This window comes from Diabrotica virgifera, chromosome 7 (assembly GCF_917563875.1).
Source record: "Diabrotica virgifera virgifera chromosome 7, PGI_DIABVI_V3a".
Classification (NCBI taxonomy): Eukaryota; Metazoa; Arthropoda; class Insecta; order Coleoptera; family Chrysomelidae; genus Diabrotica; species Diabrotica virgifera.
In genome coordinates, this window is record NC_065449.1 from 184,025,428 (window position 1) to 184,052,447 (window position 27,020).

The 27,020-nt window shown below is 31.3% G+C and overlaps 1 protein-coding gene across 2 annotated transcripts in view; it reads right to left on the minus strand.

Moving 5' to 3' along the window:
* The window catches only part of LOC114326823 (probable serine/threonine-protein kinase clkA), a 131,114-nt gene that overhangs the window by 98,609 nt on the left and 5,485 nt on the right, over positions 1–27,020 (minus strand). For both annotated transcript variants that reach the window (XM_028275272.2, XM_028275273.2), the window contains exon 2: positions 4,660–4,841. In XM_028275272.2, coding sequence (XP_028131073.2) covers positions 4,660–4,841 — 182 coding nt within the window. The remainder of the gene's footprint in view (positions 1–4,659; positions 4,842–27,020) is intronic.

Below are 27,020 nucleotides of genomic sequence, written 5' to 3' on the forward strand. Positions count from 1 at the left end.
CACAATAAACGGGCACATTTTAGAAGAAGTCAATATAAGTTTAAGTAGGTGCCAGGGGTGTCGGATCAATAGCAGCCTAAATTCTGATCTAGAAATAAAATTGAAAATAGAATAGCCAATAAAATCTTTCGAAATAATCTTTCGAAAATCTTTCGAAAATCCAGTTGAAACGTGGACCCTTAAAACAGCAACCGTAAATAAATTACAGCCCTTTGAAATGTGGATCTAGCGAAAAATCCTCAAAATTTCATGGACGTCACATACCTGAAACGAAGAAATGCTGCATAGACTAAACAAAGAACAAGAACTTTTCAACACAATGAAAGTTAGAAAAACATTATACCTAGACCTAGACCATACATTGAGAAAAAATAAATACCAGTTATGCCTAACTAATAGTGAAAAGAAAGATCGAGGGAAAGAGGGGGCTAGGAAGTAAAAGACTACCGTGACTAAGACACATCTAACAGTGGACAGGGCTAAATTTTGAACGCCTAATAAGAACATATGAAGACAGACAAGAATTTGCAATTGCCGTAGCCAACCTCTTCCATTGAGGAGAGGGCACTTTAAGAAGAAGAAGAAATATTAAATAAAAAACTGAAATTTCATTGCCAAACTGTCCAAATTTAAACTGAAATGTCAATGTCAAACTGCCCAAATTTTAGCTCTTAATGTTTAGCGTTCTGGATTGAAAAAAAAATTCTTCTATGGTTCATACAAACTTCTTTTTTTATAAAGATGTGTTTTTTCACCACCCTTCAGATACTGTTTTTTTTTAGTGATTATTATCTACTGATATTTCTGATTTTATTTTTTTTGTGTGTACATGTAAAAATGGCGCAGACAATTAAATGGTTTTTTTCCACAACCGCGATAAAAATGCAATCTTTAGCACTCCATACGAGCGTTAAAAATGCTACTTTAAGGCACTAGTGCTTTAAAATGTTTATGGCACTGCAGTTCGTATTGACCGTATAGGCAATTTTGATGTAATGTCCAAAAAATATAAAAATGGAATGTCAGTCAAGTTCAAGTAAAAGTTTTTGTAGATATTGTCCTGTAATTACGTTTTAAAAAGTACATTTTTAAGACACTCATGTGAATTTCAGAACTCGCTTCGCCCATTCTGCAAACTTTCACATGCGTGCCTTAAACGTATACTTTTAACCCTTATATCATAAATAACTATTTAAGGCGAAAAATGTATTAATTCCGCATCAAATTATTTGTACATGAACAACTAAAACTAAAATACTTTTTAAAAACATGAAAATATTAACTTCTACAGAGAATGAGACCAAAAAACCTTCTAAGAGTTGACAAAGCACCTATACAGAATTTTGAAAATGACTTTTTTTTTTCAACAAATAAAATATTTGTTTAAAAATTGCATCATTTGCACATTTAATAATATGTAACATACACCGAGAGAACAGTTTCTTTTCTCCTAAAACACTGATTTCTTTGAGATATCTTTCTTAAAAGTTACCATAGCATATTAACTTAAACATACCGCTTCACATATAAAGAAACCAGTTTTTTAAACCCAAGTCAATAATTTCTTACAGATAATTTCTTCAATACTAAGAAATGCATTAATGGTTACATTTTAATTTTCTTATCCTAAAGTTTTTGTTTCTTAAATTGAAAACTACAAATATTTTGCAGTATAAGAAATATATGTTAAGTTAATCCATATTTATATTTGTGAACAAGAAATTTTCTTGCAATAAAATAAATATTTTAAACCACAAGAAATAATTCTTCAGAAATACCCTCTGTAGTACCTGTGGTTATTAAATAAAAACTTTATCATTAATGCCGAAATGTTACTTGCAAAGAGATTTTCTTCCACAAAAGAATTGCGCAGTAACCATTATTCACTATTTGTGATTTAATCTCAGTGTTTGACAAGATGGCGTGCATGGTATTAGTTCATTTTCATAGATGGATTTTCTGTTGGTTGCTTTTCTTTAAAATCTAAGGGATAGTTTGAAGGTACGTACGTAGGTATATAAAAGTAAATTGATTAATTTAAGATGTAATAATAATATTGTTGCATATCCAAATATGTAGTTCTAAAAGAAACATAATAGTATCTTTATATGCATTTTAGATATCTATAAATAATGATGGACAACTCTGAAAGAAAGGATCTTATTCTAACTAGGAAATAAGCCACAATTTAACTTAAAAAATGATTTTATTGACGTTTCGACTTCCACCTCGGAGAGAATAATATAATATAAAGCTTCAGAACAATATTGAAAGGAGCTATTAACCAACTATAGGGCTTCCATAAATGGTAGAACTGTACACAGGTAAGTTCCTTTATAAAAATGTGTATATACTTATGTATTAATTATATGTTTCTTGAATGTATAGTCTTCTATATACAATCCTACAATTCAACGTTATATCAAACATGGCGTGTGCTTTATTTGTCATAAAGAAATATTAGTTACTCTAAAAGAAACATCTTAACGGTAAAGAAATTTTATTGCCGAAAACCGTGAATTAGTTAATATGTATTAAATGACTTAAGATGTAAACTAATAATACTTTCCCGTAATAAAATTTCTTAATGATTAGGTTTGCTGTATCTTTTGGATTATATAAATAAATAAAATTATAAATGTCTGCTTCAATGTTTTTTATTGGTTGTATTTTTCTTCTTGTTTTAGCTAAACAATGTCTATTGTGTGACTTAATATTATACAGAAAAATAATTAATATTTCATATACAAAAAGAACAATATTAACAAAGATGGTAGGATAAATAAAGCCATGTTTGAACTAAATATGATTGATTATTTGTTGAAATGCCAAGAAATGTTTTTGGATTGTAGACTGTTTTATACTGATACCTACCGTTCTTATACCAAAAAATTAATAGTTTTTATGTGGGCCCGTGTATTTGTTTTTTTTTGTATTTTCTTTTGTCAAAATAAGTATGTAACCTAAATTTTTTTTTATTAAAATAAGTTTTCTTTTTCTACATAACGGTTTTGTTTTAGGTAATTGCTGATATACAAAGTGATATTAACAAAAAGAAGGAAAAATTAAGGAAGTTGGATTTGTCTCACCATCATAACGATTTATATCCTGTTTTTATTATCTAATAAAGAATAATTTTACCTTAACATAATGATTTATTTCGCCGTATGTAATATCACTTTATTTTTAAGAAATGTAACTTAATTCTAAATATACAATTATATCTGCGAAATGTATTTCTTAACATTAAATATATTAATCAATAATGGTAAGATAACAATATTCCTTACTAAGAAATATTATTGCTCAGAAAGAAAAGTTTTGTAATGCAAAGAAAATATATTCTTATGACAAGTATAACTTCTTTCTGACAAATGGGTTTGCAGTTTGCAAGAAAGTGATAGTTCAATCATGTTTAAGATATATTTCTTTGGGTATATTAAAATTTATTTGAAATATTTTAGAAAATTATATCTTACATACAAAGATATATTTCTTAGGCAATATGCCAAGTCGATCTTTCTTAAATATTAATAAAGTTTCTTTATGTCAAGAATTTTTTTCTCTCGGTGTAAAAACTTTCACATTCTTAAATGTCTTTTAAATATTTTTTTGTTTATTTTATTCATTATAAACAATTGAAAAATTGCTTACTTTCTGGTTTAACTTAAAATAACATTTTGTTTATAAAACTTTTTTTAATTTAAAAAATCCCATTTTCAGGATTGTACGCCTCTTCTATTGCATTTTCTAGATATTCGAGTTTAAAAATAGGGCCCAGTAATTATTCGATTTTAAAATGATTCGGTTTCCTTGGTACCTACTTTTCAAAATTCTTTTTACGCATTCAGCAAAATCATATACACTCCTCATATGAGAGGAAATAAGTGAGGAACATTAAAAAAAAATAGAACAAAGTGAGGAAAAAAGTAAGGAACATTTAAAATTTAAAAATAATTAATTATTGATATATTATAGTAGGGGAGGAAATTATGCTAAATTTGCAGTTACTCGAGCGTTATGGTAACCTATTGGATTGTGAAGAGTAAGCCCTAAAACCAAAAAAAGTTAAGTTAGGTTTTCCATATAGTGGAAACTTTCCATTTTTTATTTAATTTTTTATTTCCAACAATCGTTTTTTCTGATTATAGCGCCATCGATCCATAATTCGAAAAAATATCTCTAATAAAAGTTGCTAATTTTTACGTAAAGAATCCAAATCTGCAATAAAAATAGGGGCTCTTTAATATTTTAAAGTAACCACCCACCTCACCTCCGTGGGGGAGTCGTGTTTGATATCATTCGATAGATTTTCAATAATATTGAACACGTATTTTTTAGTTTTTCGATCTGATGTTCATTTCGCGAAATTTTCTTACGCCTCGCTCAAATCGTCAGATTTTTTTAAATATATACTGGTTTGCATGTGATCTTAATATGAAAATTTCGAGTTTTTCTAAGGATAGATTTTTTGTCGGACACCCTTAATGAACTCCCCTGTATTCAGAGCCAATATATGGTAGAGGTACATTTACAGGGTACAAAGTTTCTCCCAATGATATAATCTGACGCGCTCGTATCTGCAAAATCCCTGCTTGGACTCGCCTACCATTATTAATTTTTTGACAAAATATCTGTGATACTAATAAAGTGACTTACCCCTATTCCTGCGACTTTGACGCAAATGTGAAACATCTGGCATTGAGCATCAGCGTCTGCATAGTATCCTCCCAATATTTTGTCCCTACACGAAAATGATGTGTCTGGCATGTTCTCTAAGCTGTATGTTGGAAAAGGCCTATGATTTAAAAATACTGCTAGGGCCCAATTGGTGCATATCCCTGAAAATACGGTATGGTTAGATATAAATGCAAAATAGCAGATTAGCCGGATAACCGTCTAATTAAAAAAAATAATCAGATAGCAAAAATAAATTCAATCTACTTAATGGAAAATATTGCATAGTTGAGTTACACAAATATAACCATGAGAGTCACAAAAAAATAATAAAAACCGCGACTTTGACACCTTATAACTACCCTCGTCCCACACGTTGGTTTCCGCCCGTTGGGTAAAGTCATGTACACAACTAATTCAATATATCCGCGTATAGTTTGTCCATATTACTTATCACGAGCAAAATCCGCTCCCAGCTCTTAGACTATAATTAGAATATAATATGTATTATTGGTAATAAGATGATAATTCATATAATTTTAAATTTAATTGCTTCTGTTAAGTTTTACCATTTTTCACTTGCCAGTACTATTGTTGACTAAATAATTGGTGTTTTACATTTGGTACCTACTGCTTTGTTTTAACTTTTTACCGAGATGATTAACCATAAATTTATCAATAGGATCTGGTAACGTCTGTTACGATTGGATGATAACATTGGATATCCATGTTGACTACAATATACGCTACCTACCGTGACTTTATTGGCAGCAGCTAATAATAATATAGTCGATTTTCCGTATCCTTGTCGTAGAATTTTCAGCCATGATGATCAGATGCAATAGTCCTGAATGATTAGATGCAAAATATCATATTTTCATGAGGTCTCCTAATGCGACCGAGGTATTCAGCTTGCGTCTCTTTATTATGTTAATCAGTTGTGTTGTTTCGGCCGTCTAAGGACATTCTCATTTTTGACTACGTAGACCCAGCTTATTCTTAGTAATGGTCTGTGTGCCCACATTTCAAAAGGCTTCCAAGCGTTTGAGCATAGCCTGACTTGGAGTCCACGCTTCTACTCCATACTGTAGTGCTGGAGAGATATAGCAATATTTCATTCGAACTTGAATATCAATATTATGTACCAAGATCATGGCTGCATGATTCCTTATTTTTTAAAAAAGTAGCTCGGGCCCATTCTATTCTGCTTTTTATTTCTTCAGTTGAATCCCAGCTCTCATTGATATTAATGCCGAGATACACAAGTTTCTCTATACTCTGTCCAATACGGCATCTCCGACTTTTATATCGTCATCCTGTATACAATTTTGTTTAATAACTATCAGATATTTACTTTTCTTAACATTGAGTTTTAATTCATACTGATCACAGGTTTGTTTTATTTTGTCCATTAGCAGGTCGGCATATCTAATATTGTTCACGGTTACTCCATTCACAATAATAGCTTCTGTTGTCTCCATTAAAGCTTCCTTAAATATTTCCTCTAATACAAGTTAAAGGATACAGACGATAGTATACAGCCTTGTCTCACTCCTCTTTTTATATTTACTTCATCCGACAGTTATTGTTCAACTTTTATTGTTGCTTCTTGAAGGCAGTATAGATTTGTAATTATCCGTAAATCTTTATCGTCTAATCCGGCTGTTTTCAATATTTCTATCAATGTCATGTCGGACCTTGTTAAAAGTCTTTTTAAAATCGAAAGCACAGTTGTATACATTCAGAGATTTTTATCTGTAAATGTAATATATCCTATACTAAATGTAAATGATTTAAAATATTGTGAAATCCTAATGCTTTTATTTTTATACGCTCCTTATTATTATAAACAGAAACTTAGCTCAGAAAAGGTTCTGCAGCCATTAAAGTTGCGCCCATAAGCTTCATCGCGTTTAAAATTATTAAAAAATGTGGGCAAAGGTAAAGAACACCTTTACCAATGGTAACTCAAATCTATTATTGAATATAATCGAGATCAAATCTTTTGATATAATTATATATTCATAAAACCAGAACTAGAATGCAGCATTGTTAACAGTAATTAAATTTAGATACGCAGAATTAAATTAAAATGATTTTATTTTATTACTCTTGACCTATTTTTTAAATTAGCTTAATTTGATGACTATTTATGGTTGTTGCTTAAACTCTTGGTTTTAACACTTATTGCAATTTTTAGTTTAAACCTAGGCCACCAAAACAATAATCATCTATTAAGAATCTGTTTTTTATTATCTTTAATGGGATTTGATTACAATTTCAGTTTAAAATACTTTTATTTTGACGTTTTGATTTCGTGAAGGATTAGAAATCAAAAAGTCAAAATAAACTTATTTTAAATTGAAATTGTCATTAGTAGCCCAGAAAGCCACTAAGCATCCGCTAGGAAAAATATTCTAATTCGGATTTTTTGCACAATCTTACTCAAAAAGGACCCCTTTTAAAAAATTTGCATGTTGCCAGGACCAACAGTTAGTCAAAAATTTTTTAAACGTTTTTTTTTCCTAAAATTATTTTTTTTGTATGCAACAAATTTTTTTTAGGTTTTTTTGATCATTCCAAACAGAAAATGTCTTTATAGGTCTGGATCCCGTGTATGAAGAAAAAGTTGATTAATAGCAAGCTGAAAATTTGTTAATAGCTTAAGAGTGTCAAGTTGGATAAACTTTGATATATGGGAACACTGGAACAGGGGCAGTTTTAATTGTGGAACAGGTTTAAAATTTGGAACGGTCAGACCACGAAAACGGCACATTTATTTTGTCCGACAGAATAGACTTAAACTCTCCGAACACAGATTAAACTCTCATGCAAAAATCAGACTGCTATTTATCACCTGTCATAATTCCTGTCATTTGACATATTCTACATGTTCCACTCATTAAAACGCCATTTGGTGATAAATAGCAGTCTGATTTTTGCATGAGAGTTTAATCTCTGTTCGGAGAGTTTAAGTCTGTTCTGTCGGACAAAATACATGTTCCGTTTTCGTGGTCTGGCCGTTCCAAATTTTTAATCTGTTCCACAAATAAAACTTCCCCTGTTCCAGTGTTCCCAAATATAAGAGTTTGTCCGACTAGACACCCTTAAGCTTTTAACAAATTTTCAGCTTGCTATTAATCAACTTTTTTTTCATACGCGGGATCCAGACCTATTAGTGACTTTTCTCTAAAGTTGATAGTTTTTGATATATAAGCTATTAAAAATTGAAAAATTGCCAAATCGGCCATGTTTAACCCTCAAAAACTATGTGAAAAACTAAAAATTCGAATGTTGCCGAGGTAAGTAGATATTCTTTAAACATCGACTGATGAAATGCCGAAGAGTTTTTTGCAATACAATGTGCAAAACTCCTTTCTTTTTTAATTGCCAATCAGGCGTGCGCGACACTATTTTCCACCGTTGCATGTCTATACAGTATGGTGCAAATAAAAGAAATAAATTAGTTATTTCGTAAACCGGCGACTTTGAAGAAAAATCCCGAAACTGGTCGATTTTTATTTTCAAATTATGATATTGTGGCATATATGGTATACTAGTGACGTCATCTATCTGGGCGTGATGACGTAATCGATGATTTTTTTAAATGAGAATAGGGGTCATGTGACAGCTCATTTGAAAGGTTTATCAATTCTTTATTCAGTAATATAAACATTTACATAATTACTTATACAGGGTGTCCAAAAATTTTTTTAATAAATTAAATTATTTGACAAATTGAAAAAAATTAAATTATTGGACTCCCTGTATAAATAATTATGTAAGTGTTTATATTACTGAATAGAGAATTGAAGAACCTTTCAAATGAGCTAGCACACGACCCCTATTCTCATTTAAAAAAATCATCGATTACTTCATCACGCCCAGATGGATGACGTCACTAGTATACCGTATATGTCACAATATCATAATTTGAAAATAAAAATCGACCTGTTTCGGGATTTTTCTTTAAAGTCGCCGGTCTACGAAATAACTAATTTATTTCTTTCATTTGCACCATAACTGTATACACATGCAACGGTGGAAAATAGTGTCTCGCACGCTTGATTAGCAATTAAAAAAACAAAGGAGTTTTGAATATTGTATTGCAAATAACTCTTCGGCATTTTATCAATCGATGTTTAAAGAATATCTACTTACCTTGGCAACATTCAAATTTTCAGTTTTTCACATAGTTTTTGAGAGTTAAAAATGGCCGATTTGGCAATTTTTCAATTTTTAATCGCTTATATGTCATAAACTATCAACTTTAGAGAAAAGTCATTAAAAACCTTTTCTGTTTGGAATGATCCAAAAAAACCTAAAAAAAATTTTGTTCCATGCAAAAAAAATAATTTTAGGAAAAAAACAAAAAAAAACGTTTAAAAATTTTTGACCAACTTTTGGTCCTGGCAACATGTAAATTTGTTAAAAGGGGTCCTTTTTGAGTAAGATTGTGCAAAAAATCCGAATTAGAATATTTTTCCTGGCGGATGCGCAGTGGCTTTATGGACTATAAGTACGACCAAAGATAATTAATAACAAAGTGACATAACAAAATAAATTCAAAACAATAATAGGAATTTGTCTATTATTATACAGTGATGAGCGCGCTAATAACCGGCAAAATAGCACAAAAGATGGAAAACGTATGAAGTTGTGAGATAACATGAAATGAAACTAGTCGAGCTGGGAAATTTAGCGATAGTAACCTTTTTACTTACATTCTATTGATTGTTTTCCAGCTTTACACGTATCAGAGGAGTATGTCAACTAAAACTGTCACTGTGACAGTGGTATTTGCCAAACTCGTCCAATATGTCTACAGGTGGGAAACAATCAATATGATGTAAATTAATAGGTTAATGTCGCTAAATTTCCCAGCTCGACTAGTTTTATTTCTTTTTATCTCAAAACTAATACGTTTTCCATCTTTTATGCTATTTTGCCGGTTATTAGCGCGCTCGTCACTGTTAAAGTTAAAATCTACCAGTCATCAAATCAACTACGGTTCTGATGTTTCAGCTTCCATAATAAAAGTAGAGGTCCACAGAAAGTATGGAATATGCTAATAGGAAAATCGAAGAAAACAAATTAGAAATTTACTATTTTTGCTGGGAACAAGCCACAATTGTACTTGTAAATAAATTTATTAAACGTTTCGATTTCCACTTCGGATTTGGTTTTCAAAATACAAAACGTTAATGTTTTGTAGAGATCACTTTGACAGAATAACCCCAGGAAATTTTCCCACAGAATAAATCCCATACAGAAAGACCACTGAAGACCCACAAAGAGGTGTTAAGCTAGACATCAACTTTTGACCTAGAACTCGAAATTAAAAGGGTTTATTTTATATACATGTATCTATATCTATAGCCCCTTATTTATTTATTTTATGAACAAAGGTCTTCCCTATTCGTATTCTATTTATCGCTATCTACCTTATTGGATCTTCAGTCTCATTTGAGACTAACCTCTTGACCAATTTACTCCTTTCGTTATATAAAGCCGGTCTTCATTTAAGTTTTATAGCCTTTTCAGTGCTATCTATTGCTTTGTTGTGATCTTTACGTATTCATTTTGTTTGTTTTGCAATAATATCCTCAACATATCCTGTCTTTCCATGGCTCTTTCAATTTAGTTGATTTAATTTTTGTTAATGTCTAGTGTACCTATATATAGAGAAATATAGAGGAAATGTTATGAAATAAATCTGGAAAAGTGTTCCCAGGGACAAGGTTGGAGCGATAAAGTGCAACAAAAGATTAGGAAGAAGGACAAGGATAGATAGGAATAGGCATAAGAGGTCTAATTTAAAAGAGTAGAAAATGGGGATAACTACAAGGCAGCAAGAAAAATAAAAAAGGAGTCTAAAAAGCTATAAGAAGAGTTGGAAACACCCGAGGGAATGAGAAGGTTATACAGTATTAGCAAAGCAAAGAATAATTTATCAAATGACTTAACTCACGTAAGACAGATTAAGAGTGTGGCTATGGAAGAGTGAATTAAGAACAACAGAGGAGAAACAAAGGATGCATTATCCCAAATGAGAATGCAATACTGGGGATAACGAGAGATAAAGTCGTCAAAGCTTTAGAAAGGATAAAGAACGGTAGGGCATTAGGACCTAATGGGATACCTGTGGAGCCTTAGATGACTCTAGGGGAAGAAAGGGTTGATATGTTGTGCAAAACAATGAGTAGGATATAGTAAGGAAGAAATTAAGCTCTCATAGTTTGAGAGAGAACTGTAGAGCGAAGGTTAAGGAGGGAGACATCGATAGAACTGTTTGAGGTTATGCCAGGAGAGAAGAGGTATTCATTAGAGTAGAGTAGAGTAGAGTATTTATTGGTAATAATGTACAAATGTACTTTTACAGGTCAGCAATAATTAAAATTGTCTAAAATTACATTAAAAGTTGACAGTACTTCAGTAAAAAAAAAACATTGTTACAAAAAAACATTGTAGTAAAAAACAACTTCATTGTTTGCTTTGGGACAATTGATAGAGAAATATGGCAAGAAGAAAAGAGAGCTACAGTTACTATTTTCAGATCTTTACAAGGCGTTCGACACGGTTCCTAGACAAGAACTATGGTGATTTATGGTTGGAAAATAGGTTCTGAGAAGTACGTAATACTCGTGAAGGATCTGTATGTGGGAGTGAACTCCAAAATAAGGCCTTGTGTCGGATTGAGTGAAAGTTATCCTGAAGACTTAACGAAAAAAAAAACAAGTTAAGGAAAAAAATAAAATATAAAAATACAGAAACAGTAAAATCGTGCAATAAGTAGTAAAATAAATAAAAACAAATATGTATATTAATATTTATAGTTGACCTGCACTATAACCGCAATTATTTCTTACGAAATTCATATTGTATGTAAAACCAAAACACGATTGTTTATATAACTAACATTATTTCACACATACCATATACCCTTTTATTAACTGCGATATCATCTTGTTCTCACAAGAGATGCAGCTACTTACATGATTCCATCTAATGAATCGAGGAAGCCATAAAATTATAAACAATTAACACGTTAGACTCGGTTTTTAGTGTCTGCGTTGGAACAAATGTTCGCATAATGAAACTATTGTTCGATTGTGTCTCTTTAAAACGAATGAGTGTAATAGTATTTGTTAAGCGGAGTCATAAATTTTATTTTATTGAAGGGTAATATAAGTGACGTGAGTGAAGTATGTAAGAAGAAGATGTTAAATAGAAGATTTCTCCTACCGTTGAATTCTTGAAGAATATAAAAATTCTGTGGATTTTAGAAAAACGAATGAATATAATATTATAACATGTTTAGCCAAACGAATACCTGAACTATGGTGTCAATACCATAAACAACACATTAGAATATTTCGAAATAGCAAATACGTTTTTTTAACTCTGTGTATGTTTTTGCCATGTAGTCGAGGAAATGAAGCATTTTGGCTCGCAATTTTTTCGTCCAGCATGGATTTACTTGAAATTTTCACAGAAGGTAGGGAATAGTCCAAGGATCATTTCCTATATATCATGCCGCTGTACGCTAAAACATTGGGGGTGGTTGCCACCCCATCTCGGGGGTGGGAATTTTCTTTACATGTTAACCATGTAAATCGATGTAAAAAAAGTAATTCTAATAAAAAATCTCACAATAAAACACTGAAAACTTTTGTTTTCTATACTTCCACAAAATTTATTATTTACAACTATGTGACTACAGCTGTTTCGGCAGAGTGCCTTTCTCAAGTGATATAATTTACAATGTGTTTGCCTTTTTAAGTCTCTAACTAAAGAGGTTGAGGAGTGGGGAGCTGTTTGTCTCGAGTTGGTCATTCAGAATTATATCTGTATTTTTCAGTTTATTAATTTCCATAGATTCTAAAAACGATAGCTTAAGGCCTTTATTTTGGATATGCAGAATTTGAAACTCTTCATTGAAAGATTGACTATGATCTAGAAGGTGAAGTGCGTATTAGATCATAATCATTCTTTCAATGAAGAGTTTCAAATTCTGCAAATCCAAAATAAAGGCCTTAAGCTATCTTTTTTAGAATCTATGGAAATTAATAAACTGAAAAATGCAGATATAATTCTGAATGACCAACTCGAGACAAACAGCTCCCCACTCCTCAACCTCTTCAGTTAGAGACTTAAAAAGGCAAACACATTGTAAATTATATCACTTGAGAAAGGCACTCTGCCGAAACAGCTGTAGTCACATAGTTGTAAATAATAAATTTTGTGGAAGTATAGAAACCAAAGTTTTCAGTGTTTTATTGTGAGATAAAATGAACTTCCATAAAGTAACGGTCGAATCCATCAATTATCTAATAAAAAAATGTTTTTTACAGTTTCTTCGTAAAACTAATATTTTTCGAGTTATTCGCTTGAAAGTAACATATTTTTTTTTGTTTTTTGCCAATTTTGCAAAAATTGGCAAAATTACTAACTATTTAGTGATTATTAACTATTTAGTAATTATTTTTTGCCAATTTTACTAAAATTGGCAAAATTACCGACTAAAATATCTAGAAAGTTGCGCCTGAGTTTAGCGAACAGACTATATAATACCACAGAACTGGTTCGTATACTGGAAGATGACTTAAAATCTATTTGTATTTTTGTACTTTTACATATTTGTAAAGTTCGTATTTTTGTGTAAATAAATGTTTTTATAATTTTTTAATTCTACTTTTTTTTCTGTATAGATCTATTAAAATACCTACTTATAAAAATTGTAATGTTCTTAAGGGTGATTTTAAGGGTTAAAATATTATGCTATTTTATCCTAAATCATAAAACAATCATTATTTTTAGCCAGTCAAAACCAAATTTTACCATATTAAAGTTAACAATGTTTTTATATAATTTTTGACAATAAGGGGTGGTGTACAGTGTACACTGTACACCCCTAAAAATAATCGGCGCCCTTGAGCATGTTATAGAATATGAAGTACAGGGTGAGATGATCCTAATCCCAAATTTTTATGTAAATCGATGCAAGCCAAAATTATTCTTTTAGGATAAGCAATTTTTTATATATAGCTCCAACAATGGTGGTTTTAAGGGTTGAAATATTATGATAGTATATCTTAAAGCATAAAACAATCATTATGTAACTAATAAGATCCAAATGTTGACAATATTAAAGTTTAAAATGTTATTTTATAATTTTTTACAAGTATTTTTTTAGGGGTAGTTTTCACCCTTAAAAAACCAAAAGCGTACAACGGCTCAATATAGAAAATGAACTAGAGGGTGAAATGAGTCTAATCCCAAATTTTTTTACAAATCGATGCTGGATGAAAAAATTGCGAGGTTTTGCCATTTTTTCAGTTTCATTTCCTCGGCTAATGTTGTTTGGTTCTGAATTAGCTATAAATGTTGGTTCAGATGTGATCCTTCATAATACAGGAGTTCGTTCGGTATTATGTCCTCTCCTGGAGATTTCCTACTTTTCGATTACCTTGATACTTTGTTTACATCTTCCTCCTCAATGTTTATTTCTTCGTTTGTCTTTACTTCGGATGTTGGTGGTTCAGTATCGTTAACTTTACCAAATAGAGATCGAAAATAGTCTGCCCATGTTTCCTTCTAAATGTGTTTATTAATTTGTTTATCTCTTTTCTTTGTCCTATGATCATTGTTCATACTTCTTTTTGTGTTCTGTAGACGTCGTGTCCCATATGTGCTTTTGCAATCATGATATGTTATAGTGTGCATACAAACATAACTACTATTTACTGTATAATATCATTGGTTGTATATTTCCTTAGAATTTTTTTTTTCTTTTTTTCAGTTTTTACTGCATTCATTGTGATAAATGTACATTGTAGTCCATGATTTAATATAGGTACATAATTATAATCACCAAATTGTTATAAAATTGCCGTTTCTTAACTTAGGGTTTTTTTAATGTATATTTGCTTATTTCGCCACTGCATTAAAACATGTATTTTTTTCCCATCAGAAATTGCCTTATAAAATACAATCAAAATTTTTATTTTCTATTTAATGACGGATTGATTGCTAACATGACTTATGTTTGTATCTTTTTCAATTACAAAACTAATTATAATTAATATCCTTTCTTCCACTTCTTTTATCCCTAATTTTTCTAGCCTCCATCACTTCCTCTTTCTTTTTTGTTTGTTTTGTTTCAAATTAGTTATAATTTACTACATTACAGATGATATTTAACGTAGGACACGTTAATGTTCGTTCACTTGTACCTCATTTTCATGAATTTAAAAATTTGGTTGTTAGTGCTGATTGTGATATTGTGGGCGTCACTGAGACATGGTTACACGATGGAATTAATGATGCAATGGTAAGTATTGATGGCTATTCTTTTGCTCGACAAGACAGACCAGCAAGAGCTGGTGGGGTGGGGATGTATATTACAAATATCTATAAATTCGAAATTATTTTATCAGAATATAATGAGTTGTTTGAATACATATGGATAACGGTTTATATTGGGAAAGTTTTGTATGCAATTGGTACCATATACAGGAAATCTAAAACTAATTGTTCGTTATTTTTAGAACACTGCGAGGACATGTTTTCTTCAATTTTTTCAAATTATGATAATATTATATGTGTTGGTGATTTTAACATTAATGTTCTTGACCTAGAAGATAATCATACTGTGAAATTTTATGATATTTTGGATACTTTTAATTTAAAGCAACTCATTAAAGAACCAACAAGAGGCATCTCCTTATTAGATCTTATTATCACAAATATTGATATTAAAAAATGTAATGAATATGTCGATATAGACATGATTGCGGATCATGCGGCAGTTTTTTGTAAATTTAATGTCGAAGGTACCGAATCTCATATTAAAAAAAGGGATATCGAGATATTAAAAATATTGATTATAATAATTTTTTGAATGATCTTCATTTAATACCGTGGCATACTATATTTCGAACAGATGATATTGATATTCTGTCAGTTCTTGATGTACATGCGCCTTTAAAATCAATTTAATCAGTAATGTAAAGCCATACTCTCCGTGGATTACTGGTAATATTAAACATTTGCAAAAGTTACGTGACAATGCATTAAATAGATTTAGAAGAACACAATTACCGGAACATTGGTTGTACTACAAACAATTTCGAAATTATACAACTACTGCCATTAAAGCGGAAAAAAGGGCTTACCTTAATATGAAATTTCAGAATTCGAACTCAAAGGAAAAATGGGCCGAATTAAAAAAACTTAATATATCCAAACAGAAAAAAAAATGAATTACCTAGGCATTTAAAATTAGTAGAGGATATAAATAATTTTTTTATTAATAATATAAATATAATGCCAGGTAGTAAAGAATTACTTAACTATTATGCTCATAACGTAAAAGAGGGTATTAATGATAACTTCAGTTTTTCGTATGTTTCTGAAGAGCTTATTAAGGATATCATTTTATCGTTAAAATCTAAAGCTTTTGGCAATGACCACTTAAATATTACAATTGTTCAGTTGTGCTGTCCTGTGATTATTCCTATTCTAACTCACATAATAAATGTTTGCATTGAAAAAAGTTACTTTCCTTTAGACTGGAAATTTGCAAAAGTTATACCTTTGCCGAAAATCACCTCACCTAAAGAGTACAATGATCTTAGATCAATTAGTATTTTACCTACATTTTCAAAAATTTTTGAACGAGTTATGGAAAGTCAGATTAGAGATTTTTTAAGCACTAATAAAATTTTGCTAGAAAACCAATCGGGTTTTAGACGTAATCATGGGTGTGCAACTGCACTTGTTGATGTTGTTGATGATGTTATTATATCTTTAGATTTGAACAAGGTTACTCTTCTTGTTCTTTTAGACTTTACTAAAGCCTTTGACTTAATTAATCATGATATATTATTAGCAATATTACAGTTTTATAAATTTAGTGTCAGTTCCAGGAATCTTCTTGTCTCTTACTTACATAAGCGTAAACAAATTGTTCAGATTGATGAAATGACCTCTTCATCTAGTGAAATAAAGTCAGGTGTACCTCAGGGAAGTATTTTGGGTCCATTATTATTTAGTTTGTATACATCAACATTTCCTAAATGTCTTAACTACTGCAACTATCACTTATACGCGGATGATACGCAAATTTATTTGTCATTTGAACATTCTAATGTATTAGAAGCTGTTGAACGCCTAAAGATTGATTTGTTCAATATTTACAAAACGGCTACTGACCATGCACTTAAAATTAACCCATCAAAATCTGTAGCATTATTGTTTTGCAATGAAAATATACGTGAATCCATTTTGGCTAACGTTTCACTTGAAATCAATGGTACAAATATTCCTATAAAATTAAATTCTAAAAACTTAGGCCTTTTATTGGATTCGAGACTAAGGTTTAAAGAACATATATCTCTTAAATTGAAGGCAGCTTATGCAACTTTAAAAATGATTTATGCACAAAGACATTGTTTATCACAGGACGTCAAAAAACTTTTATGCGATTCATTAGTTTTATCACACTTTAATCACTGCGACGTTGTATATGGACCGTGTTTAGACAGTACTGATTCACGAGAGGTTCAAAAACTGCAAAACTCGTGTGTACGTCTGATTTGCGGTATTAGAAAATTTGGCAGGATCTCGAGTAAATTCAAACAATTAAACTGGTTAAATATGTACAACAGACGGCAATTACATTTTAGTTGTTTATGTCATAAGGTATATTTAAAAAAAATCCCACCCTATTTACACAACAGGTTAACCTTCAGAACGGATATACACAATTTAAATATCAGACGCAATACTATTCTTCGTGTTCCTAGACATAACAAGGTATTATTTCAGAGAGGTTTTTCCTACAATGTCGCAGTTTGCATTAACAACTTATTTAAATTATATTCAGGTTTATTAACTACCTCAGCATCATCATTTAAAAATCGATATAAGAAGCATCTGTTAAATTTACAAAATATATGAACAACTTTTGCGTAAAGATTTAAACGAACTACTCTCCTTTCCTTTGTCCCTTCGTTCTTTGTTCCTTTCTTCCTTCTACCTTTCCACAATTCCTAATATCTTTTTAATTATCGTTTTAATAATTATTGTATTTATTGTTAGCTATGCTCTCGTTTCACTAAATACGTGTTTTAATATGGTAGGCACTGGTGGAAGAGCAGAAGTGGACTGGGTAACTGGTCCACGACTGAACCAGTTGTAGCCTTTTATCCACTAACTCAATGTATGTAATTTATTGTAAGCATGTACTATGTTATTGTGGATAATAAATGTATTATTATCATTATTATTATATGTTTTGAGAAGATTTCCAGTATCCCTCTTTGATTATTTTACTAAAGTATTCATTTAATCATTAAATTATTTTATCAAATAAAATAACAAGACCAGATACAAGCAAAACATGAAGACATCTGGAGACCAACAAAATGAAGATCTTAAGAAGGATTGCTGGAAAAAGACTACAGGATATGGTAAGAAGTGAGGAAATCAGATGCATATGTAGGATAGAATATAAATACCTGGATAAAGAACAGAAAAGAAGAGTGGAATCAACACATAAGCAGGATCTGAATCAAGGATAGTAAGAATAGCCAGGGACAAGTCACCGTTACGCAGAAGAAGTATAAGATGCCCAAGGAAAAGATGGAATGACAACTTAGGGGCAGAATGAAAGGCACCGTTGAAGAAAAAAAGGCAGTACTGCTTATATAAAAGAAGAAGAAGAAGAAGAAGAAGAAGAAGAAGAAGAAGAAGAAGCAGAAGAAGCAGAAGAAGAAGAAGAAGAAGAAGAAGAAGAAGTATTCATTTAAGAAGATTCGTTTAAAGTAAATAAATAAAATTTTAATAAAAATGATCGAAAGTAGTCTACAGTTTTATTCACCGGTCGCTGTGGAATTTTTATTTTTTATAGCCTAATCTAAAATACGAGGCGAACGATATAAAAGTTTAAAACTGTTTCTTTTCGATTACAAAAGTTTGTCTTTAGAAATAACAATTTCAGCTACCAATTCTACCCCATGTCGTCTTAGTGGCATCATTTTTCTTAACATGAGATCTTTTGAGATTGTTTTCTTGTTGAATATCTAATGTAAGTACATCTTATATTTATATGGGATTGAGTCACAATTATTGGTGTACTGAGAATTGTATTTTTAACTAGTAGGTACTTAACGTTTCCTGAGTGGAAATCGATAATTAGAAACGTCAAACATTAGTTAATTACAATGTTATTTTCATGCATTACACCAGTAATTAGGGCTCAATCCCATAAATAATCATAATATTTAGTGAGATGATTTGTAATGTAAAAGTTTAAATTCAGTGTTTTTAGGTATATTTAAAATTTATGTTTAGTTTTTGAAGATTAAGCTCTTCTTCTTCTTCTTTAGCCTTAAATAATCCAACTTTGAACATAGGCCTTCCCCAATCAATCCAGTGTTTTCAGTTTTGTTCCACTTGATTTAAGTTGTGTCCTCCAAACTTCTTAATTTCATCAGCCCATCTCATTTGTGCCCATCTCTGCTTCTCTTTTCTAACCATTGTCTCCATTGTTGTATTCCCTCCATCTTTTATCCTTCAGTCGGGCATTGTGTGCTGTGAAGCTCCCTCTTAATTTGGCAGCATGTTCTCCTGCATTTTAGGAGGCAGATTAAGATTTAAGATTTATTTCATAATCCAGCTTCAAAAGGTCACTGCTGAACTTCCTTGTCTTTCAAACCCGAACGGGACGGGGTTTATTAATTTAACAGCTTTATAAAAATTGACTTCTTTTGCGAGAAAAATGCAAAAATTACATATAAAAGCTGCACTCTTCACCTTTAAAAGGCATTTTAATTTTGTCGATAGGACACCATCGCACAAGGCGCACAAGCTGAAGATGACTTCAGTTTTATTATGAAAAAACTAGAATCGGAATAAAGAATGGTATAGAAATAAACTTAAAGAAAACTGAATACCTAACAACGAAGAATACAGAAATAAAACAGATGGAAATAGTAAATAGACGAAGGTTAGCAAATCAAGAGAACAGACATTTAGGTTCCATAATACAAAGGAATAACTGAAGAAGATATAAAAATAGACTAGAACAAACAAGAGACTGCATACGAAAATTGAACACGGTACTGTAGGATAAGAACATCAGCAAAAAAGCAAAAAAAAAGAAGATGTAGGGAATACTATGACAAGAAGTCTCCTGACTTATGGGTATGAAAAATGGACAATAAATAAAAAAAGCCAAAACAAAAAAAAAACAGCATCAGAGATGAAATTCGGAAATTCCTAAGGAGAAGGTGCAGAGTAATAAGAGGAGATAGAGATTAAGATAAGAATGGGAATGAACTCAGATGTAATAGACTACGTTGAACAGAAGAGATTAACCTGGTACGGATATATCAGAAGAGCAGACCAAAATCGTTGGATAGATAGAATAACAGAGTGGAGCCCGAGAGGAAGAAGGAAGCGAGGCAGACCCCCAAGATCTTTCAGAGATGAAGTGGACGAAGAAATGGAAAGAAGAAATCGGCAGGAAGGGAACTGACAAAACAAAAAAATCTGAAAAGAACGGTTGAGTGAAGGAAAACAGTGAAAACTGTGAAAATCCTTAGTATATATCAGGGGTGGCCAAGTTCTTTGACAGTCCGAGCCATTTTTCAAAATTTTAAATTTTTCGCGAGCCGCAATTAAACAATTATTTAAAAAGTGTAAAAAAAGTATTAAATTTTTCTCTCACCGTTTGGATTTCACGAATTATAAACTGAAATAAAATGGTTCACGTCGTTGTTACAAATATGCAAATGATTCAACAGGCAGCCTTTAGATACTAATTCAGGATAGGTACTTCGATTATTCATCATCCTTCCATCTTTTTCCGTGACGGCCTACTGATCTTCTAACCTCTCTCAAAAAACACTGTCTTTAACACTGTCTTCCTCTGATCTTACCACATGACCTGCCCATCTTTTCTTAGCTTTTATTTGTCTGAGAATATTTTCAGTACCATACACAGTCACCAATTCAGCTTTGCGGCATCTTCTCCACTCTCCTGTCAATTCATCTCTTTTGACTGTCAGATATCATTCTGAGAATTTTCCTTTCAAATACCAGCAGCTTATTTATTTCCCGCTGATGTAGAGTCCATGTTTAACTTCCATATGTAACAATTGGGCGATTAATGAGCATGTACAGTCTTAATATTGTCTTTTTAGCAGCTTAGATCTTAATAATGATGATAGGAAGTATAATGCTCTATTCCACGCAGCTATCCTTGCTGAAATTTTTTTATATGTGGTTGTCATCTGTGATTACCGCCCCTAGATATTTAAACTCTTTTACTACTTCGAAGTTGTGGTCATTAATAGTTATGTTCTGCCTAACACTTGGTCTTGGATTTTTGGTTACTAGCACGTTATGCCTAACAAGAAAGTTCTAGAAAGAATGAAAAAGGAATCGGAGATTGTGTTTACCATCGAACGCATAAAACTGCAGTATATGGGACAGGTTATGAGAAATCAGCACCGTTACTCCCTGCTCTATTCTATTTTTAAACTAAGAGAAGTAATTCAAAATTACAATGCTTGTTTGTAATTGGTCCAACTTCGGGCAAGTTTACTCCACTGTTATGAAATTTTAACACTATTGACATTTATGAAATTTTGACACTATTGGTTATACAATTGGTTAATTAAGTTATATCAGCGATTTTTTGTGTTTTCTGCGTTATTCCTTTTATTTTTAGATTTTTTAGTCTGCTTTTAAATAAAAAATAGTTATTTTTAGAACTCGTAAGCTACGTATTAGTGTGTATATGTATAATATAATATTTATGGATTACCGTCAAGATCGACATGATAAACCAAAAAAGAAGATGGGTTTGGTGATTTTTCTAGTGCATTATTAGGTGTGAATCTGTCTTTTGAGTTACTCCTTCTGCTTTAAAAACAAGGATAGCATGTATTTCGCCTTTTTTTTCATTTATTCGAAGGCCCAGACTAACTGTTTCTTCCTCGAGTAGTGAAAACATCTCTCTCACGTCTCTTGTAGAATGAGCGACTGCACCTAGATCATCAGCAAAGTCCAACAATAGTTTTGATCCTCGATTCGCAAATCCCGCGTCAGTTCAGATGATATTTTACTTCTACTACACATATTCTAAGGCCAAATTGAATAGCACCAGTGATAAGGGGTCTCCTTGTCTAAGTCCTAATGTTACACTTGTCAGGAATTTAAGACATTTTGAAACACAAAAATTTATTGAGAGCCACAAATAATCCTTCAAAGACCCACATGTGGCTCGCGAGCCACAATTTGGCCACCCCTGGCATATATGATAAAACACTTTGATCAAATGACCGAATTTTTAACGGCGAGTTGATACAAATTTTATTTAAAAAATAATTGCGAGTTGTTTTCGTTGTAGTTTTCTGAGAGAACGGTGCTTTAAAACTGCTAATAAACATCTTTGTTCAAAATTATCTCAGCTACATTTCTTGTTTGAAACAATCAGCGTACACTTTCTTGTATATAAATGTTTTTCTCCGTCCCCCACAAGGTTGATATAGGGGGAGGCACTGGGGGTAGGAGTGGCAAAACTATCTTGCATATTTTTGTAATCCAAAAATTTACATTGTCAGCAAAAAATTCAACCTGTTCGTCTCGTTTTTAGCGATCAAATCGCTGACGAATCCACTATAACTATTAAATCTGGATAAAGCTGTTTCATCTAAATTTATTTAAAAACAATTACACAAAATATAATATAATGTTTATTATACTACATTAAATGTCATAACTATTTGTTCATCGATAATATTCGATTACCATTTTTGGTCTTCTCATAGAAAGTTCAAAAGGCTATTAAAAGTATCTTAACGATTAATGCTGACCCACAATCCCATCGATTGTTCCAACAAAGTAATCTTTATAATAGCACATTATAAGAGGGTTATTATCATCTTTCAGCTATAATGCGAATCAATATAAATATTAGTCATTAAACACTTCGAACGGACAATGGGTCCCATTCGTATAAACTTTCTATCTTTCCCATATTGTAGTCTTATATAATTAGTATTGATTTGTGTATTGTATATTGATCTTTATAAAGTACGCATCAATCAAAGCTAACTTTTAGTTTAGGATTAGAGTTATTAGTAAGTGGCAGTTATTCTTTGAAAAGTATTATATAGTAAGTAGTTGCCGACAGAATGTGTGTGGTAATATTACACACACGTGCAATAATCGGAAGCCTGTGAGAGTTTGATTAGTAATCCGGAAGTAGTAAAGTCGTAAGTATTTAGTACAAAACTTTAAATTTTAAAGTTCAAGAGAAATCACTAGGTATATTAAAATAATCCGGAATCTTTATAGTTCCTGGACCCTAAGAAGATATTTGATAGGTCATAATTAAAGGATGTTATTCATTTGATATCACAATAGCTACAGAAAGCTCCAAGCAGAAGTTAAATTTCAAGTGAATAGAGCAAATAGAGAAGCAGCATACAATGAATGAAGCAACATAAAGAAATAAATGAAAGGCATTAACAAAACAGTAATCACATCAATAATGACATAAGCAGCAAAAACAATGACCTGTCACAGAGAGAATAAAAAGAATGCTTGAAACATCAGTAGAAACAAAAACCCTTAGAAAAATTGATGGTAACATACAATGGACAGAGCTAGAAGTACAGATACATGACGGAGATGCAAATTAGAGAGCATCAACGACTGGTTAAGAAAGAGAACAGTAGAATGGAATGATCATATAAACCAAATGACCAATTTACCTTAGTACAAATGTGCACATAAAAAAAGTTATAGCCCTTTGAAGTTACAAAATGAAATAGTTATTTTCCTAACTAGTGCGGAAAGTCATACTTTCACGCACGAGACTGCCGTTGACCCGAAGACCCGAACGACGCGATAGCGGAGTTCGGGCAAGCAGTCGAGTGCGGGGAAGACACTTTCTGCATGAGTGAGGAACAATATTTTTTCTAGGGCCGTACGTTTGGAAAAAAGCCACAAAAAATAGAGTTATAATATCAATTTTTATTTAGAAGTGAAAATACACAAATTAGTTCTTTGACAAGGTTGTCAAAACCAAACTTTCAATATATTGGGTTACAACGACGACGATATTGGTATCCATGACGATTATTCAAAACCAATGTAATTGTCTACTGATCTGACTTTTAAATATTATGTCAAAATAATTTTATTTCATCGAATTATCAGTAGTAATAGTAGTAATTGCACAAGAGCTCTGAAATTATTGAATTTTTCCCGAGTGACATTTTCACAGTTTTAATTTCACGAGCCGAAGGCGAGTGAAATTATGTCAAAGTGTCACGAGAGCAAAAATTCTATATTAATTTCAGAGGTCGAGTGCAATTTGTTGCGATTATTTCATGAATAAAACTGTTCAAAACCAAAATTTTATGGTAATTTGTTTATGTAAGTACCATTAAACACACAGTTTTTATAAATATTTGACGATTGAAAGTCATCACTTTTATAATTTTTAAAACATTAATTGTCATTAATGTCACTGAATGTATTTTTTCGTAGCAACGAAGGGTATAATATACTTAACGACGGGAGATTATCAAAAATTATGATTTAATTCAGATTTCTGTAGCTTTCTATTGGTCAGAATCTCCTATGAATGAAATAGTCAGTAGTAATTGCACAATAGATCTAAACTTATCGAATTTTTCTCGAGTGACACTTTGACAGTTTTAATTTCACGACCCGAAGGGGTGTGAAATTATGTCAAAGTGTCACCAGGGGAAAAATTCGATAATAATTTTAGATATCGAGTGCAATTTGTTGCGATTATTTCATGAATAAAACTTCAAAACCAAAATTTTATTGTAATTTATTTATGTAAGTACAAATTAGTACAATTAAACACACAGCTGTTATAAATATTTGACGGTTGAAAGTCATCACTTTTATAATTTTTAAAACATTAATTGTCATTAATGTCACTAAATGTATTTTTTCGTAGCAACGAAGGGCATCTGACATAATATACTTGACGACGGGATATTATCAAAAATTATCAGTTTAATTTTTATTTCTGTAGCTTTCTATTGGTCAGAATGTCAGAATCTCCTATGAATGTAATCATCGCGCTAATTTCATTAAAACATGAACACAATAAGATAAATTTGAAGTAAATTAGTAAATAATATCCAAATATTAGTTTTTGCACGATTGATCATTTTTGACTGTTTACCGTGACAGATTTTACGTCAGTAGGTGACATTTACTAGCAACTCGACGGTAAGTAATCCAACTCGACGGTAAGTACTCCAACTCGACGGTAAGTAATTCACTTACCGTCGATTTAAAAAATCTCTTAATTTTAATTTATTTTTTGAAAGAATAAAGAAAAACGGTGGATTTAATCATTGAATATTCTGCCCAGAGGCTTCCAGGAGCTTTCAACTGCATATGTCTTTGAACGAAATATGCCAATAGAGTATTTCCTTCGATTCTTAAATTCTTGCCTTCGCACCATTTTTTAAAACTTTGGTAGGTATTTTGATAACGGATTTTGGATTTTTCGGGAATAATTGCGGAACACCCTTTTTCCCAAGCCCGTTCAATTTCTTCAAATTCAGTTTCGCTCATATTTTAATTTATAATAATCAAAATTGTACTAAAAATTTTTGACAACTAAATAAAAACTCAATTCTCCATTGTTGTTATGCACCCTAGTTACTACCTAACAACTAAAGTATCTATCTTGATAAAATAAATGAAACTAATCAATATGACGAAAATGTTTAATTTTATAATTTATAATGGTATAAATCGTGCAAAAAACGTTATAAGCATGTCGAACGTTAAGGGTAACCGATCTCAGACAATAATTGGAGTCGTCGCCCCGCTCCTCCTCCAAACAATTGTCTTCGATCGGTATAAAACCCTTACCGTTCTCCATACTTAATATACTATAAATATTAAGAGAGCAGATTTTGTGCATTTTTTTGATTTTGAAACCAATAAAGCCAGTTTCTATAAAGCCATTTAATAAATAATCGTACTGCAATTTTTGTAATTTTTTTACAAATCTCATAAAATCAATAAAATTTACCACTTCCAATGACCGGCCACAATGAAATTTCCATTGTTATAGCCTAATCTTTAAAATCCATCATGAAATTTAGGTTTTGAGTTTTGGTATCAAATATCGGGCATTTGAAATATGCCTAAAAACGCTGAATTTAAACTTTTGCATTATAAACTAGAACATGTTTATAATTGCTTCTTTTCGATTGCACAAGTACGTTTTTTGAAACTACACAGCTTCAGCTACAAATTTCACTCAATTCCATCTCGTTGAAAGTATTTCCCGTGACATGAGACAGATCATTTGTAATGTGAAAGTTTAAATTCTACGTTTTTTAGGCATAGGTATTTCAAATGCTTCATATTTGTTAGCAAAAATCAAAATCAAAACTTAATGTTATTCGGTCTGAACAAAAGGCGTAAAAAATGGCAAAAATGACAACGTTTCTTTATTTAATAGCTTTATATATGTTACAGTTCAAGTTGATTCTCAGTTAGAGTTGACTTTTCCTAGTTCGAGTCAACTCCAACTGAAACGAGCAGTAAAAGTTGATTTGAAAAATTTAAATCAACTTTTACTAGTTGAAGTTGATTCTTTCTAACTCTTGTTAGTAAAAGTAGATTATACAATTTATACGAGTATAATCTCACGTGCATTTTTGATGAGTGTGCGTCTCTTTGTTTTGACCGTTTCAACTACTTATTAGTCCAGCCTGTAACGTCGCCCTCGTTAGGTAAATTATTCTGATTCGATGTTTTTGCAAAAACTTACTCAAACAAATAGGTACATCCTTATAACAAATACACAGTGTCAGGCGGTACCGCGGTCGAAAAATTGTTTAACCAATTTTTGTTAACCAAATTCACAAAGATAATTCTTATCTACTCTACCTCATATTATGTATAAGTTTTTATTGTGTGAAAATTGTAAATATAGATAACAGTACATGAAGGGTTTAAAGTGTGCCTGAAGTAATAATGTATTTTAAATGGGATTTACTTTTTCGCACTGTTTTTTAGCACACTTTCATATACTCAAATATCCTTAACTTTCGCCTTGTCATGGTGATGACAAGTGAGCAATAAATTGCAAAAAAGTTTTGACAGTTTTGTGGTTTGACAGAAGTTTGAATTTTTAAATGTCAAAGTTCTAAAAAATTGTAAAATAGGAATGTATTCCAGTGACGAAGAGTTGCAGTTTTTTAATTTGTTTTTTGGTAGATAAAATATTGTATGACACTGTTCGTGAAGTACTTTTT